General features: G+C 48.6%; 1 protein-coding gene across 4 annotated transcripts in view; it reads left to right on the top strand.

Moving 5' to 3' along the window:
* The window catches only part of scn5lab (sodium channel, voltage gated, type V-like, alpha b), a 273446-nt gene extending 258181 nt beyond the window's left edge, over positions 1 to 15265 (top strand). For all 4 annotated transcript variants that reach the window (XM_041183161.1, XM_041183162.1, XM_041183164.1 and 1 more), the window contains one exon: positions 11759 to 15265. In XM_041183161.1, the coding sequence (XP_041039095.1) occupies positions 11759 to 12987 (1229 nt within the window). In that variant the 3' untranslated portion in view covers positions 12988 to 15265. The remainder of the gene's footprint in view (positions 1 to 11758) is intronic.
* The last annotated feature ends 512 nt before the right edge of the window (positions 15266 to 15777 follow it).

Below are 15777 nucleotides of genomic sequence, written 5' to 3'. Positions count from 1 at the left end.
CAGCGCAGTCACAACAGAGACAAAAAACAATCAGTTCACCGGGATCTATTCCAGCTTGCTGAAACAATTAAAAAATCCATCCTTTATCCACACTCTTAAGATTCTGTACATGAGATTAATGGCAAAAGTGGGAGAGTGTGAACAGTTGGGGGGGGAACTTGATGACATCTGGCAAAGTAGGAGTTAAGAGTGTGGATCAAATATCTACTGGAGTTCCATTTAGACACCTTCCATGGACACTTTTCATCATGTTAGTGGCCAACAGTGCACCTAGTTATGGTTACCTCCTTGACATGTAAGGAGGTAAGAGAAAGCAGAGATGAGGAAAGCTTAATTGGCCTGTCACAACCGACCTCACTTACACCTCAGCTATTTCACTAGTGCCCAGCTGGCTTGCAGGATAAGTATGGTTTTTATGGCCAAGGCCCTCATTTCTCATGAAGAGTCCCATTAGCCTATCTTCCACTCTCACACATTGATTTTCCTGTGCTGCATTTTCAGCATTTTCTCTTTCGATGCCCCCTCTGTATATCTTCACGTTGTTTTAATATGTAAGAACTGAAAAGTCAGTAAGTGCCTGTCTGTACGCTCAACCACATCAGGATAAAACAGACAAAAAAAAAATAGCTGAATAGGTAGCAAATCAGTTAAGAAGCTTTCTTCGCTGATCTGTGTTTGTGGGACATGGTCCAACACTTGATAAAACTCAAGATAAAGCTGAATAATCTGTTTCGATTTGACCTGATTCTTCAAGGACTTATGAAATCAATTTAAATCAGCACGTAGGACGTAGGAACAGAGGTGGGCTGTTCTGCCTCTCTAGCAGAGCCTGTAAGTCAGTTAGACCATGGTTGGCCTGAGTATGAGGCTCACATTTATTAATGAAGCATGAGAGGCTCCTTAGATCCACTGAGCAGCCTGCCTGCCACCTTCTTGCCACAATTAATGCCCACTTCGGGTCTTAACCTGGCAGGGCCTGGAATTAACTAGTGACAGCAGAGGCCCAATGCCAAGCAACCAGGCTTTCCTGATTAAAAGCCTGCCTAGCTCAGCCTTGAATATATTCAATGACCCAGCCTCCACTGCTCTCAGTGGAAGAAAACGCCAAACGCTCCAAATTCCTCCTCATCTGTGTCTTCAACGGGAGACCGCCTTATCCTGAATCTGTGTCCCCTAGTCCTAGTTTCCCCCACGAGAGGGAATATCCTCTCCGTGCCAATCCCGAACAGACCTCCTGATGCAAGAATCCGCCCAGCCTCACAGACTGGACGGTGCAACTTCTTAAATGGCCGGCCTTCGGGAATATTGCGTCCGTCGTCCCGCCGCGGCCCCTTCCGGGTTCCCGAACCGGAACCCAGCCAGAAGTTTTCCGGGGTCGTGACCCCGCTTGGGATAACTCAGCCCCCGGGAATCAAACCGGACTCCTTTTCGAACTTTACGTCTTGGTGCCACCAAAGATCCCTCCACACCGTCGACTGTTGAGAGGGCGCTCATATTAATATTTTACTGGCCATATATGGAGACAGAACTCATCACAAACAACTGCGTGGCCAAGGTAGCGCCTGCGCTGCTCTGGGTCATACACTGTTAACGGATTGGATAAGGGAAAGGGAAATGTTAGCCGGCCGAAAATTAATTGCGGCTCGTTCTCTTCACGTACAAATTCATTCTTGGAAGAATAAGCGAACGCAGTGAACCTTCCTTTTGGATTCAGTAAAATTGAAAGGTCCCCCACTCTGTGGAATATTTAGGGATTGAGGGGCACCTGAAAGTTATTACAATTAACATCAGTCAAATTCAAAGGCACAATGGCAAAACTTCAACCATAACCTCACAGCAAGCAGCAGCGGAGAGCAGTTGAGTGGTGAAGGAGCTAAACCTATTAGCGCCAGGGAATGAATAGCTAGCAGATAAAAGGGATTGCACGGAGGACGGGGCTTGAGAACATTGCTTTTTAACCATTGGGAGCCAGCCACAAATACAGACCACTCCGATGAGATGAAGGGCTTCAACATCTGAGGACATGTAGTTTTGATGTGGTGCCCAGCACACAAACACACACACACACACACACACACAAAAAAATCATAATCGGAAGTTACTCATGAATAGAACACTTGACGTGAGGCCGGGAGTCCCTCTTCATAGAGGAATTGAGAGCGTGGCAAAACCTGTAAAGAGCAGAACCCGGTTCTGGAGAGGCCGACTTTATGTTGGTTTCCGAGACCCGAGGTTGCTTTGTGTCCAGCCCAGGCTGCTGAGACGAGGGCCGGGATTTTCCAGCTCCTCGAGCAGCCAGGATCTTCCGGTCCCGCCGATGTGAACGGGGATGCCCATGGCTGGCCGGCCCCACCAGAGGGCGACCATCACAAGCCCTCAAGCGTAGGAAATGAGCTGAGCTTAGGCTGTTTCTCTTAACCCTTGCCGGTTTTAAGTTTTCCACCATTGGTTTCCGGGCCTTCTGTTGCCCAGGCCCTAATCTCTGGAATTCCTTCTCCAAACCTCCCCTCCTCCCTAGCAGACTTTGCTCCTTTAAGACACTCCTCAAAACTTCACTCTTTGACCAAGCTTTCGGTCATCTGACCTCATATTTCCTAATGTGGTTCGGTGTCATATTTTGTTTCCTAATGCTCCTGTGAAGTACTTCAGGTTACTGCAGTACATTAAAAGGGCTATATAAATGCAAGTTGTTGTTGTTCCGACCTAGGGCTCAATTTACCCAGTCCAATGGTGATGGGTTGGGAGGCGGGAGGGCTGCAAATATGACTGGGTCGGTGTGAGGAGGGGAGCCCAATGTCTTCCCACGCCCAAGCCCCTCACCCCCACCCCTCTGTGGTATATTACCAAGGCGAGAACCCCAGCAGTGCAGGCAGCCAATCGAGCCACTTCCTGTCCCGCGGGCATGTAACCCACATTGTGAGGACCTGCTACAGCCAGGTAAGCCGTCCCAGGAATGAAAGGCTTAACATATGTGGGACGTTTGAGGACTCTGGGTCTATACTCGATGGAGTTCAGAAGGATGAGGGGGGATCTGATTGAAACTTGCAGAATATTGAAAGGCCTGGATAGAGTGGACGTGGGGAAGATGTTTCCTAACCCTAACCCTAACCCTAACGCTAACCCTAACCGTAACCCTAACCCTAACCCTAACGCTAACCCTAACCCTAACCCTAACCCTAAACATAACGCTAAACCAAAACCGAACCCTAACCCTAACCCTAATGCTAACCCTGACCCTAACCCTAACCCTAATCCTAGCCCTAGCCCGAACTCTACCCCTAATGCTAATCCTAACCCTAAACCTAACGCTAACCTTAACCGTAACCCTAACCCTAACCCTAACCCTAATGCTAACCCTGACCCTAACCCTAACCCTAATCCTAGCCCTAGCCCTAACTCTAACCCTAATGCTAATCCTAACCCAAAGCCTAACGCTAACCCGAACCCGAACCCGAAGCCTAACCCTAACCCTAAACCTAACACTAACCCTAACCCTAACCCTAAATCTAACACTGACCCTAACCCTAACACTAACCCTAACCCTAAGGCTAACCCTAACCCTAAGGCTAACCCGAACCCGAACCCTAACCCTAACCCAAAGGCTAACCCAAACCCGAACCCGAAGCCTAACCCTAACCCTAAACCTAACATTAACCCTAACGCTAAACCTAAATCTAACACTGATCCTAACCCTAACCCTAACCCTAAGGCTAACCCTAACCCTAAGGCTAACCCTAACCCTAAGGCTCACCCGAACCCTAACCCTAACCCTAACGCTAACCCTAACCCTAAGGCTAACCCAAACCCGAACCCTAACCCTAACCCTAACCCTAAACCTAACACTAACCCTAACACTAACCCTAACCCTAACCCTAAACCTAACACTAACCCTAACCCTAACCCTAACCCTAAATCTAACACTAACTCTAACCCTAACCCAAACCCTAACCCCCCATTGCATTCCAGTCACCGAGGGAACAGATCGACTGTCTGCTGAATGGAGGCTGACAGCCAATTTGCATGGTTAATGCATGACTATAGAGCAATATTTAAAAAGGGTGCAAGGGATAGGCCAGAAAATTGTAGACCTGTCTTCGGTGGTGGGCAAATTATTGGAATCAATTCTGAGCGACAGGATAAACTGTCACTTAGAGAGGCATGGATTGATCAGGGAGAGTCAGCATGGTTATTTTTAGGGGAAGTTCGTGTCTTACTAACCTAACAGAATTTTTTGAGGAAGTAACAAGGATGAGGGTAGTGCAGTGGATGTTGTCTACATGGATTTGAGTAAGGCATTTGACAAGGTCTCACATGACAGACTGTGAGGTCTTATGGGATACAGGGGAAGGTGGTGAGTTGGATCCAAAATTGGTTCAGTGACAGGAAACAAAGGGTAATGGTCGATGGATGTTTTTGCTATTGGAAAACGGCTTCCAGTGGCATGCCACAGGGCTTAGTCAGTCCTTGTTGGTTGGTTGAATGGGTGGAAAAGTGACAAATAGAATTCAATCCAGAAAAGTGTGAGGTAATGCATTTGGAAAGGACAAACAAAGCAAGGGAGTACTCAATAAACTGGAGGATATTGAGAGAGGTTGAGTAAGTGAGAGACCTTGGATTGCATGTCCACAGGTCCCTGAAGGTAGCAAGACAGGTGGACAAGGTAGTCCAGAAAGCAAATGGAATGCTTTCCTACATTGGATGAGGTATTGAATACAAATACAGGAATGTAATGCTGGAATTGTATAAAACACTGGTTAGGCCACAACAAAAACAGAATTACCTGGAAAAACCCAGCAGGTCTGGCAGCATCGGCGGAGAAGAAAAGAGTTGACGTTTCGAGTCCTCATGACCCTTCGACAGAACTTGAAGTTCTGTCGAAGGGTCATGAGGACTCGAAACGTCAACTCTTTTCTTCTCCGCCGATGCTGCCAGACCTGCTGGGTTTTTCCAGGTAATTCTGTTTTTGTTCTGGATTTCCAGCATCCGCAGTTTTTTTGCTTTTATCACTGGTTAGGCCACAGCTGGAATTTTGTGTACAGTTCAGGTCACCACATTACAGGAGAAAGTTCTGGAGAAAGTACAGAAGAGATTTATAAGAATGTTGCCAGGGCTTGAAAATTGCAGCTATGAAGAAAGATCGGATAGGCTGGGGTTGTTTTCCTTAGAACAGAAGAGGCTGAGGGGTGATTTGATTGAGGTGGACAAAATTATGAGGGGCCTAGATAGGGTAGACAGGAAAGACTTGTTTCCCCTAGCTGAGGGGTTCATTACCGGGGACATAGATTTAAGGTGCTTGGTTGAAGGATAAGAAGGGACATGAGGAAAACCTTTTCACCCAGAGGGTGGAGGGTGTCTGGAATTCACTGCCTAAATTAGTGGTTGAGGCTGAAACGCTCAAATCATTTAAAAGATACCTGGATCTGCGTCTGAAGTGCTGTAACCTGCAAAGCTACAGAGCAGGTGCTGGAAAGTGGGATTAAAATGAGCGGCTGGTTTCTTTCTTTCTCTTTTTTTGGCCGGCGCAGACACTGAATGGCCTCTTTCTGTGCCGTAACTTTTCTATGGTTCGAACAATTAGGGGCAATTTTGTGGCACTGCTGTGCCATTTAGCTCGCACCGGAGTGCCCCCGTACCCACCTCCCCCCCACCCCCCACCACCACCCCCGCTTCTGTGTGGGAAGGCCATCAGATCATTGTAGGCAGCCTCCCTCTGGCAGACTGAGGGCGCCATCAGAGTTGGAGGACCAATGCCCCAAAGATGGGGACCACAGGTAGCAAAGGTAGCACCCACGGCATAAAAGATGGGTTTCCAACTGCTCCTCTCTTTATGGCTTGGTCCCTCTGAAATCTTCATTGACGTTTTAGCCTCCAAGGGCACCTCTGTGCCCTTGAGGTCTCCAATCTGTCTCAGGAGTGCCCACCCCTCCTAGTAAGGGTACCGAGGCTCTTGAGATGCCAGCCCCCTGACTGGACTGGCAGGATCAGGAGCCTGCCCGCTGTCCTTAACAGCCTCCTAGGCCACTAGGCCTAGAAACGGCCTCCTAGGCCACTAGGCCTAGAAACGGCTTCCTTGGCCACTAGGCCTAGAAACGGCTTCCTTGGCCACTTGGCCTAGAAACGGCCTCCTCGGCCACTAGGCCTAGAAATGGCCTCCTCGGCCACTAGGCCACCTCCGGGACGATCGCTGAGTCAGCCTGGCTGCCGGCAAGTGCAGACTCCAGGACCCCCATTTGTTCCCAACATCACGGTTCTGAAAATCCTGCTCGTCGTGTGCTCACAGCTCACAATTCTCTCAATTGATATTAAAAATCAAAACAAAAAGCTCATTGACATTTCCCACACTGTGTTTGCTGTTTAAGTGCAAAAGCATCTGATAATTGGCTAAAGGATATTTCACAGCACACTGAAAAACAGTGTCAAGGGACAGAGAGCATTCTGCGTTCATTAACATCTTTCAAACCTGATGCTTTCATTATATGTAATTGTGAAAAATATGATGGCCTCTTTACTCAAACACTGAACTGTTTGAAGTAGGTGTGTGAAACTCTTCAGAAATGTACAACCAAGAAGTTAGGCCATGTAGCATCTCTCAATTCCAGTAGTTCAATAAACAGCAGGGAATATAATCTAATTAACTTCCAATGTCACCTAGTGATAAGTGACATTATTAAGGTGTTATTCAAGGACTGATTAAAATTCTTCACGTGCCTGAGAATATATCAACGCTTCTCTTTTAGACAATATCTCCTTTTCACTTCAAAGCCTTGAGAGCACAAAACCTCAGCCGGTGTTCCAGTGCCGTACTGAGCGAGTGCTGCACTGTTGGAGGAGCTGTCTTTCGGATGAGACATTAAACCAAGCACCCCCCTGCCCCACCATCTGCGCGCTCAAGATGGGGCAATCTTGTAGAATATGGGAGTGTTGACAGAGAACGGGAGGATGGCAGACGTTACAGCCCTGTTTGAAAAAAAGGGGACGTGGATAGGCCTGATAACCATAGACCAATCGGCCTAACCTGATTGGTGAGATGACTACCAGGCACCATTATCCTGGACAAATCGATAGGGAATGGAGGTAGCGCAACAGGCGTTTGATATTCAGCCAACAACAACAACTTACATTTATATAGCGCCTTTGACATAATGAGCCATCCCAAGGAGCTTCACTGGAGCATCATAAAACAAAGCCTGACACTGAGCCACATAAGGGGATATTAGGTCAGGGAGCTAAAATCTTGGTCAGAGAGGTAGGTTTTAAGGAGTGTCGTAAAGGAGGAAAGTGAGGTGGAGAAATGTATAAAGAGGGTATTCCAGAGCTTGGGATCCAAGTCGAATGGGAGGAGCGATTATAATTGGCGATGCAGCCTGTCAGCCAGAATTAGAAGGGCGCAGATATCTCAGAGGCCTATACAGGGCAAAAACACTGAGCAATTTGAAAGCAAGGGTGAGAATTTTAAAATGAAGACTTTGCTTGACCGGGAGCCAATGTTGGTGAGTGAGCACAGGGGCGATGAGGGAATGGGACTCGCTGCCGGTTAGGACACAGGAGAGTTTCAGGTGACCTCAAGGATGTTCAAAAGGCATTTGATGAAGTCTCACATAACAAGCTGTCCTGGAAAAAAGAAGCACAGGGTACTAAAGGGACATTGGTAATGGGAGTATGGAATTGTCCAGGAAGAGGAGGCAGTCCTCCCAATCCAAGCCCTGAGGGACCTCACTACCTATTTCTCTTCTGTCAGAAAAACACCCATTCACCACTAGTCCCTTAATGCATCAGGTGTATAATTTCAAAGCTGTAGTTGATCCTAAACTTGGCAATGTATTAAGGAGTGATCAGGATAGTAGCAGACTTCGGAAGGACTGACTGGTGAAATGGGCTGGCGCATGGCAAGATGCAACTTAATATTGATAAGCGAGAATTGATGCACTCTAGGGGAAATAAACATGCAGAGGCAGGATAGTCTGAATGATACCATTCTGCAAGGGGCGCAAGGATAGAGGAACCTGGTGTTGTACGTTGAGGGAGGGTCAAGGTGATAAGGTGGAAACATATAGGGTACTTGGGTTTGTCAATAGGGGGGATTTGAAAACAAAAATAAGGAACTGTGCTAAAACTTTTCAAATCTCTGCTAAATCTCAGCTGGAGTGGTGTGTACAATTCAGGGCCGCACATTTAGGAAGGCTGTCAGAAAGAGCACAGAGGAGGTTTACGAGGGGGATGTACCAAGGATAAGGGCCTTCAGTTATGAGGAGCGATTGGAGAAGCTGGGATTGCCCTCTTTAGAGCAGGGAAGGCTGATGGGAGGCGGAATAGAGGTATTCAAATAATGAGGGGTTTTGGGAGAAGAAGCAGAAAGAAAGAAAGAGTTCCACCAGGAAGGAAAAAGTAGTAAAAACTGGGAAATAAGAGTACTGGTCTGAACTGGTCTTGTACACCTTAAAATGGAACACCAGTAAAAACTGGGAAATAAGAGTACTGGTCCGAACTGGTTTTCCCCCACTGGGACGTGTAGCACATTTCATGACCACTGGACATCACAAAGCACTTTACAGCCAATGAGGTACTTTTGAAGCGTAGTCACTGTTGCAATGCAGGAAATGTGGCAGCCAATTTGTGCACAGCAAGCTCCCACATCAACAGTGTGGTAATGAAATCTTTTTTTTTAATGATGTTGAACGAGAGATAAATATTGGCCAGCTGGACTCCCCTGCTCTCCCTCAAAATAGGGCCATCAAATCCTTTAAATCCACCCAAGCTGGCAGATAGGGTATGAGTCAGTGCCTTGCCTGAAAGACAGCACCCCCGACAGTGCAGTGCTCTCTCAGAACTGCACTGGAGCGTCAGCCTAGATTCTGGGGTTGTCAACTAGAGGTCATAGGTTTAAAAGGATTGGCAAAGGAACTTGAGGGGAGATAAGACGAAATATTTTTCATACAACTGGATTGGTTAGGTTTGGAACACTTGCCTGAAAGGGAGGCAGAAACAGATGTCATCGGTGCTTTCAGAAGGCAACTGGACATCTACCAGAAGTGGACATGTTTGTAGGGTTAAGGAGAAAAAGCTGAGGTGAGATTAAATTGGACAGCTCTTTCAAATAGCCAGCACAGACATGAAGGGCTGAATGTCCTCCATTTGTGCTATAAAACTTAATGATTCCATGATGAATAGATTAAAGTATCATTGAGCTGGAACTAGTTGTATTCTAATGACCTTGCAGTGGTTACACCATCACCTCTGAGTAAAAGCTCAGGGCTTTAAACCCAACTCAGGGAATTGAGCTAAGAATCTGGACTGTTCTACGTCAGTGTGGTACTGAGGAGGTGCTGCCCTGTCTTTCAAAGGAGACATTTAACTGAGGCCATGCCTGCGTGTTCTGCAAACTGGCAGGAACTGGAGATGAAAGTCACCGCTCGCCTGCGGCGCTGGACAGGACTGCTCCGAGTGCTATCTTACCGAGGTCGAGTTCTGGTCATAAACCAGCTGATCGCCGCCATGTTGTGGTATCGGCTGGTCACTTTGACCCCTCCCCCGGACTTTGTCACAAGAATCCAGAGATTGTTAGTCGACTTCTTCTGGGACAAAAGATTGCACTGGGTCGCTGCCGAGGTTCTGAGTCTCCCGCTTAGGGAGGGTGGTCAGGCGCTAGTGTGCCTATGCACACAGGTGGCGACTTTCCGCCTTCAGACCCTGCAGCGATACCTCTACGTCGAGCCTCCTCCCAGATGGTGTGCCCTGACAACGTATTTCTTCCGTCAGGTGCACGGCCTGAATTATGACGTGCAGCTCCTGTTTATAGAACAGCTGGGCCTCAGTGGCTCCTTGCAGGCGTTGCCCATCTTTTACCAGGACCTGATCAAAGTCTGGAAAGTGGTCGCCTCGCGACGCAGCTTTCCCCCGTCAGGAGTAGCGGCTATCGTCAGAGAACCGCTGCTCAGGAATCCGCCCCTCCGTCCTTTTCAGTGGTTGGCGGAGAGGAGGGCTGTGGCTGCAGGGGTGACCAGGATCGGGGACGTGCTGGGTGGGGGAGGACTGGGCTGGATGCTCCCGCAGGAGTTGGCGTGACGCGCATCTGTGAGTGTCCAGGTCGCAGCCGATGCCATCCAAGACTTGAGAACGGTCGTGCTCGGACCCGACGTTATTTTGGGTCTTGAGGTGGCCCAGGTGCATGGTGGTCTTCCGTCTGAGCGTTCCCCTGTTCGGACAGAATTCCACATTGGCCCCAAGCCCCGAACCCTCCCTCGGGTGCTGGTGCCCCGCAATATGAGCCGCCTCGGGGACATGCCCTCTGTGCCTTTTGGCACGACAAAGAGGGGCTTTTTGTACGGACTGCTGCTGCACACCTTCCATTTTCTCGCCCTTGTCCGTCGACCGGACACGCCCTGGCGTGCCTTTTTGCCGTCCGGCGGCAGAGGCCCCCGATGGGAGGCCCTCTACGGAGGTGTCCTCCCCCTTTCTATCGGGGACCTGGGTTGGAGGGTGTTGCATGCAGCAGTCCCTTATAATAAGAGGATGCATAGGTTCACGGACTCTCAGGACACGTGCCCTTTTTGCGGTCTTGTGGAGTCCATGGACCATGTATACGTAGGGTGTTGTAGACTGCACTCCCTTTTTAGTTATTTGAAAAACCTTTTATTGATGGTTTGTTTGCACTTCAGCCCCACGCTCCTGATCTATGGGCACCCGGTGCGGAAGGGGGTCGGGAAGGAGGAGGACCTCCTCGTGAACCTGCTCCTGGGCCTGGCCAAGTTGGCCATTAACAGGTCCAGGCAGCGGACGATCGACGGGGGAGTCCCGCCCGATTGTTTGTCCCTCTTCCGCGGCTACGTTCGCTGCCGGATGTCCCTGGAGAAGGAGCACGCGGTGTCTGCTGGCACTCTCGAGGCCTTCCGTGCTCAGTGGGCACCGTGGGGACTGGGGTGTTTCGTTGACCCCTTTAATTACATTTTGATTTAAAGTTTGTAAGTTTCCTTTAAACTTTGTTCTTGGTTTTACAGCTGACCTGAATTAGGGGCTGTGCCTGATTTATCCCAATTTTGTTGATTTGGTTTTCATTTAAAAGATTATCAAGAGTTCATTTTCTTAACGATCTCGTTGTGGCAATTGTGAATTCAGTTTGTTTCCTGATACTGAGGAGAGAAGTGTGTGGTGTTGGTGTTGCTGCTCCTCAGTGTTTCAACTGTTTCTATTGTAAATGATCCCACGGCGCTATTCAGAGAAGAGCAGGGAAAGTGCCCTGGCCGACTTTTATAACTCTAACAATAGACGAGCGGTCATTTATCATATTGCTGTCTCTGGGACCTTGCTGTGCACACATGTGCTGCCATATTCGCCTTACAGAATCAGTGACTACATTTGAAACATGTGCAGCAATGGCTGGGGAGACGCTTGGGCCCACCCAGGGGTGTGAAACGTGCTATATCACTACAAGCTCTTCTTTTAAGTCAATGCCGTTTATGTGTAAGTAATTTGACTTTGGCTCTTGTCAGTCAAATTCTGGTACAGTACCACTGCACTAATGCCCCGAACCCACTCCTCCTTTCAACCACTCTCCCTTCCTTTAAGTAGCTGTTTCAAACCCACCCCTTTGACCAAGCACATGTCTGAAAATCTCGTTACATGGCTCAGTGTCAAATCTGTCGAATAGTCCTGTGAAGCGCCATGGGATGCTTTTAACTGCTTTAAAGGCGCTATATAAATGCAAGAGGTTGTCTGCAATTTCATGAGTTTATTTACACTAAGATTTTACTTCTCTCCCCAGGTATTGTGCTGTCAGACGCCATTGAGAAATACTTTGTATCGCCCACACTCTTCAGAGTCATCCGGCTGGCTCGCATTGGGCGTATACTTCGTCTCATAAGAGGGGCAAAGGGAATCAGGACATTGCTATTTGCCTTAATGATGTCTCTTCCTGCCTTGTTCAACATTGGCCTGCTCTTGTTCCTGGTCATGTTTATCTACGCTATCTTTGGAATGGCAAACTTTGCCTACGTGAAGCAGGAAGACGGCATCGACGACATGTTCAATTTCCAGACCTTCGGGAACAGCATGATCTGCCTCTTCCAGATTACCACCTCGGCAGGCTGGGACGGCCTCCTGAGCCCCATCCTCAACACTGACAGCCCGGACTGTGAACCGAAAGCAGGAAACCCAGGCACCAACGTGAAAGGAAACTGCGGGAACCAATCCGTTGGGATTGTCTTCTTTGTCAGTTATATCATTATCTCCTTTCTGATAGTGGTCAACATGTACATTGCCATTATCCTGGAGAACTTCAGCGTGGCGACAGAGGAAAGCTCCGAGCCCCTCAGCGAGGATGACTTCGAGATGTTCTATGAAGTGTGGGAGAAGTTTGACTCCGAGGCCACGCAGTTCATTGAGTACTCGGCACTCTCCGACTTCGCAGATGCCCTGAAGGAGCCCCTCCGAGTGGCAAAGCCGAATAAAGTAAAGCTCATTGCGATGGACCTGCCCATGGTGAGTGGCGACAGGATCCACTGCCTGGACATCCTCTTCGCTTTCACCAAGCGGGTGCTGGGGGAGACAGGGGAAATGGACGCGCTCAAACTGCAGATGGAGGACAAGTTCATGGCAGCCAACCCCTCGAAAATCTCCTACGAGCCAATCACCACGACCCTCAGGAGGAAGCAGGAAGAGGTGTCCGTCATTGTCATCCAGCGAGCGTACAGGAGGCACTTGCTGCGCCGGTCCTTGAAGCACGCCTCCTACATGTATCGGCACAGAGCCAGCGACGCAAACGTCGTCGTGGAAGAGGCCCCAGAGAAAGAAGGGCTCATTGCAGCGATGATCAAAAAGCATTACTGCCCCGAGTTAGAGCGATCAGAGACCATGTCCTCCTTGTCATCTCCTCCATCTTACAACACCGTCACTGGGGCTGTGAGTGAAAGCATTGAAGTGCAAATCGCTGACCCACAACCTGACCGGCAACTGGGCTCTAAGAGAGGTCTTGACAGGGAGTCCTTAGTGTAAAAAAAAGCTTTAAAATGTCTTCTTTGCAAAAAGAAAATGACGCAAAAGTCATGTTGTACCCATTAGATGCAGAAGATAAGAAACTCAAATGACTTGTTTTTGCTTCAGTTCAGAGCTCATGACATGATTGACATTGGACATTGGTTCTGACGGCTTTGCTTCAAGCTTTATACTACAAGAGAATTGGAGGGACTGCACAAAGCTGTGGCAGTAACATTGATGATGCTGATAATATACCAAGGCTGGGAGCAGAAAACAAGCTATGGGGTTATCACTACTCACAATTAAGCGATAGTGACTGATTGTATGCATTTATTTGAAATATCATTATAATGGTGTGTCTCTTCCTGGTTATGTATGATCTTGCATTAACAATTATCATAACTTCGGTAGCAAATGTAACACTTATTGCATATGTTATGGATCTTTCATAAATTTACTATTATATCTGATATTTTTCTACTTAAGCATATAATTATCCGATTGTGCACCAGACGTGTGAGCCGTCTACCCCTTGTCACCTCAGGCAACCACTGACGTCACCAACTCGATTGTATGGCTGACTCAATGTGCCGCATCACATTGCAGCTCAGGTGAACAAAGTCATTCGCAGCAATACTCATTGTTGTCCACATCGAGGGCCATGAGCATTGAGGGTTGCCGAACATTAACAGCTATAGGCCGAAGGCTCAATTGCACCCCCCCCCCACCAACCCCCCACCCCCCTCCTGAGCAACCCAGCCAAAAGCACCACTGACTGCAGACAGTCTCCAGCGGGGGGGAGTGGAGCTGGTAGGAGTGGGGAGACGTAATAACGGCACAGACCTTATCCCACCCTCCCAAGGAATGGCGTCTGTTCAGAGGCGGGGGGTGGGGGGGGGGGGTGGTGAGGTGCAGCGGCAGGGTTAGAGGAAGGCAGGGGAAGGCGAATGATGCAGAAGAGAAAACACAAGGAGGGCGGGAACAGGATTCTGTCTTCCACCCACCGACTGCGACATTTAAAAAGAGTAAACCAAAAAGACATTTGGAAAAACCTTTGACTTGTATGGCTAAGATAGCAGAGTAGTTATGCAACCACCTTTAAGTTATTCCATAGAACGTTTCTTTTTCTCTCTGTGGATTGCAAACAAATGATTTGTTGGGAACTGCAGACTTACTTGCTGCCATCAGGAAATGTACATGTTCTGCGTCGCAGTGAGAAGATTAAACGGTGTCAGAGGGAAAGGACTTGGTCACAACTTCTTTGTCCCACTCCTCCACGATGGGGGAGTGGGGGGGGGGGAGAGACCCTTTCAATTGCCTCACTTATTTTCCATTTTACTCACTATCACGCGTTACCCACATTACCATATGGATGCTCACTCGGCAAGCACACATTTATGCATGAGTTCCGCTTTAAATGAGAAGAAGTGCTCAGGCAGGGTTGAACCCAATCCTTCAGCTTTTCCGTGCGGCCCAGACCATCCCCAGACCCTGGCCAGCTGGCTTCTGCAGGGAAGTGGTCGGCTTCCTGCTGCGCTGGCTGACCGTCGCTTTGAAGGCCGGGATGGGGCCGCGGGTCGTCTGAAGGGATCAGACTGCCCGTCGTTCGATGTCAATATAGGAAAAAGCAAAGAGCGTGGATTTTTTTTCTAGCGCCCTTCCTGTCCTCGGCATGTCCCGGAGCTCTTCACAACCCAAGGGGGTGTTGCGGCTGTCGTAACGCAGCGGCCAATCTGCGCACAGCAAGCTCCCACAAAAAGAGCCAAGCAATTGGACAGGGTGTATGCCAAGCGGTTGACCTGAGCCTGTCAGCTTCTTAGCGGACGGGCAAGTTTGGTTAAACGCCACCCCACCCCACCGCGCTCTCAGAGAAGAATGTTTCTGAGGAGCCTCGGGAACATTCCCTGATGAAGCTGATCTTACCTGGGCCTTTTCCCCCTTCCTACCTTGGCTAAGTTGACTACTAGGTATTTTAAGAAGGTGCTGAATGGAGGATTGCAGTTTTCCATGCGTGAAGGAGGGCTGGAGCGAGGGCCACGAGGGACAGCACCTCAGACCCAGCCCTCCTCCTGACTGGGTTCACAAGGAGAAAAGAAATGTTCAAGATCAATAAGCAATGTCAGTCAAATATAGAACTCATTCATTCAGAAGTAAACGTTAGCCGTGACCCCGATTCTCTCCCTCCTTCCCGTTCCTGTGATTTGATTTTATTTCTTAATTGTTTGTGTTTCTGGAAACAATATTTAGAGTTTGAAAAAAATGTGTGTTCTTCAATAAAAGTGCTATGTTTGAGCTCCCCCACTGGCTGAATCTAAATCTTTATGAGCGTTGTGCTGGATCTGCTATAACTTGCGCTAACACACCACAGCTTCCCACAGAAGAGATTGCTTTTTTATTTCATTGTTGGGGTGTGAGTATTTGCTGGCCAGGCCAGTGTTTATTGCCCTTGAGAAGGTGGTGGTGAGCTGCATGCCACATGGTGCAGGAACACCCACAGCGCTTTTTCTCCACCTGTAGCATCTTGAGTGCTTGCTATTTCAGAAGCCAGTAAGAGTCAAATGCATTGCATTAGAGCTGGGCCAGATAGACTGGAACCGAAGGTTGGTGGGAAAAACTGTAGCTGAACAATAAGACCATAAGACATAGGAGCAGAAATTAGGCCATTCGGCCCATCGAGTCTGCTCCACCATTCAATCATGGCTGATAAGTTTCTCAACCCCATTCTCCTGCCTTCTCTCCATAACCTTTGATCCCCTTACCAATCAAGAACCGATCTATCTCGGTCTTAAATACACTCAATGACCTTGC

The sequence above is a fragment of the Carcharodon carcharias genome, chromosome 3 (assembly GCF_017639515.1).
Source record: "Carcharodon carcharias isolate sCarCar2 chromosome 3, sCarCar2.pri, whole genome shotgun sequence".
NCBI classification, from domain to species: Eukaryota; Metazoa; Chordata; class Chondrichthyes; order Lamniformes; family Lamnidae; genus Carcharodon; species Carcharodon carcharias.
Note: the sequence above shows the minus strand (reverse complement) of the source record. Positions and strands in the feature narration are given on the sequence as shown.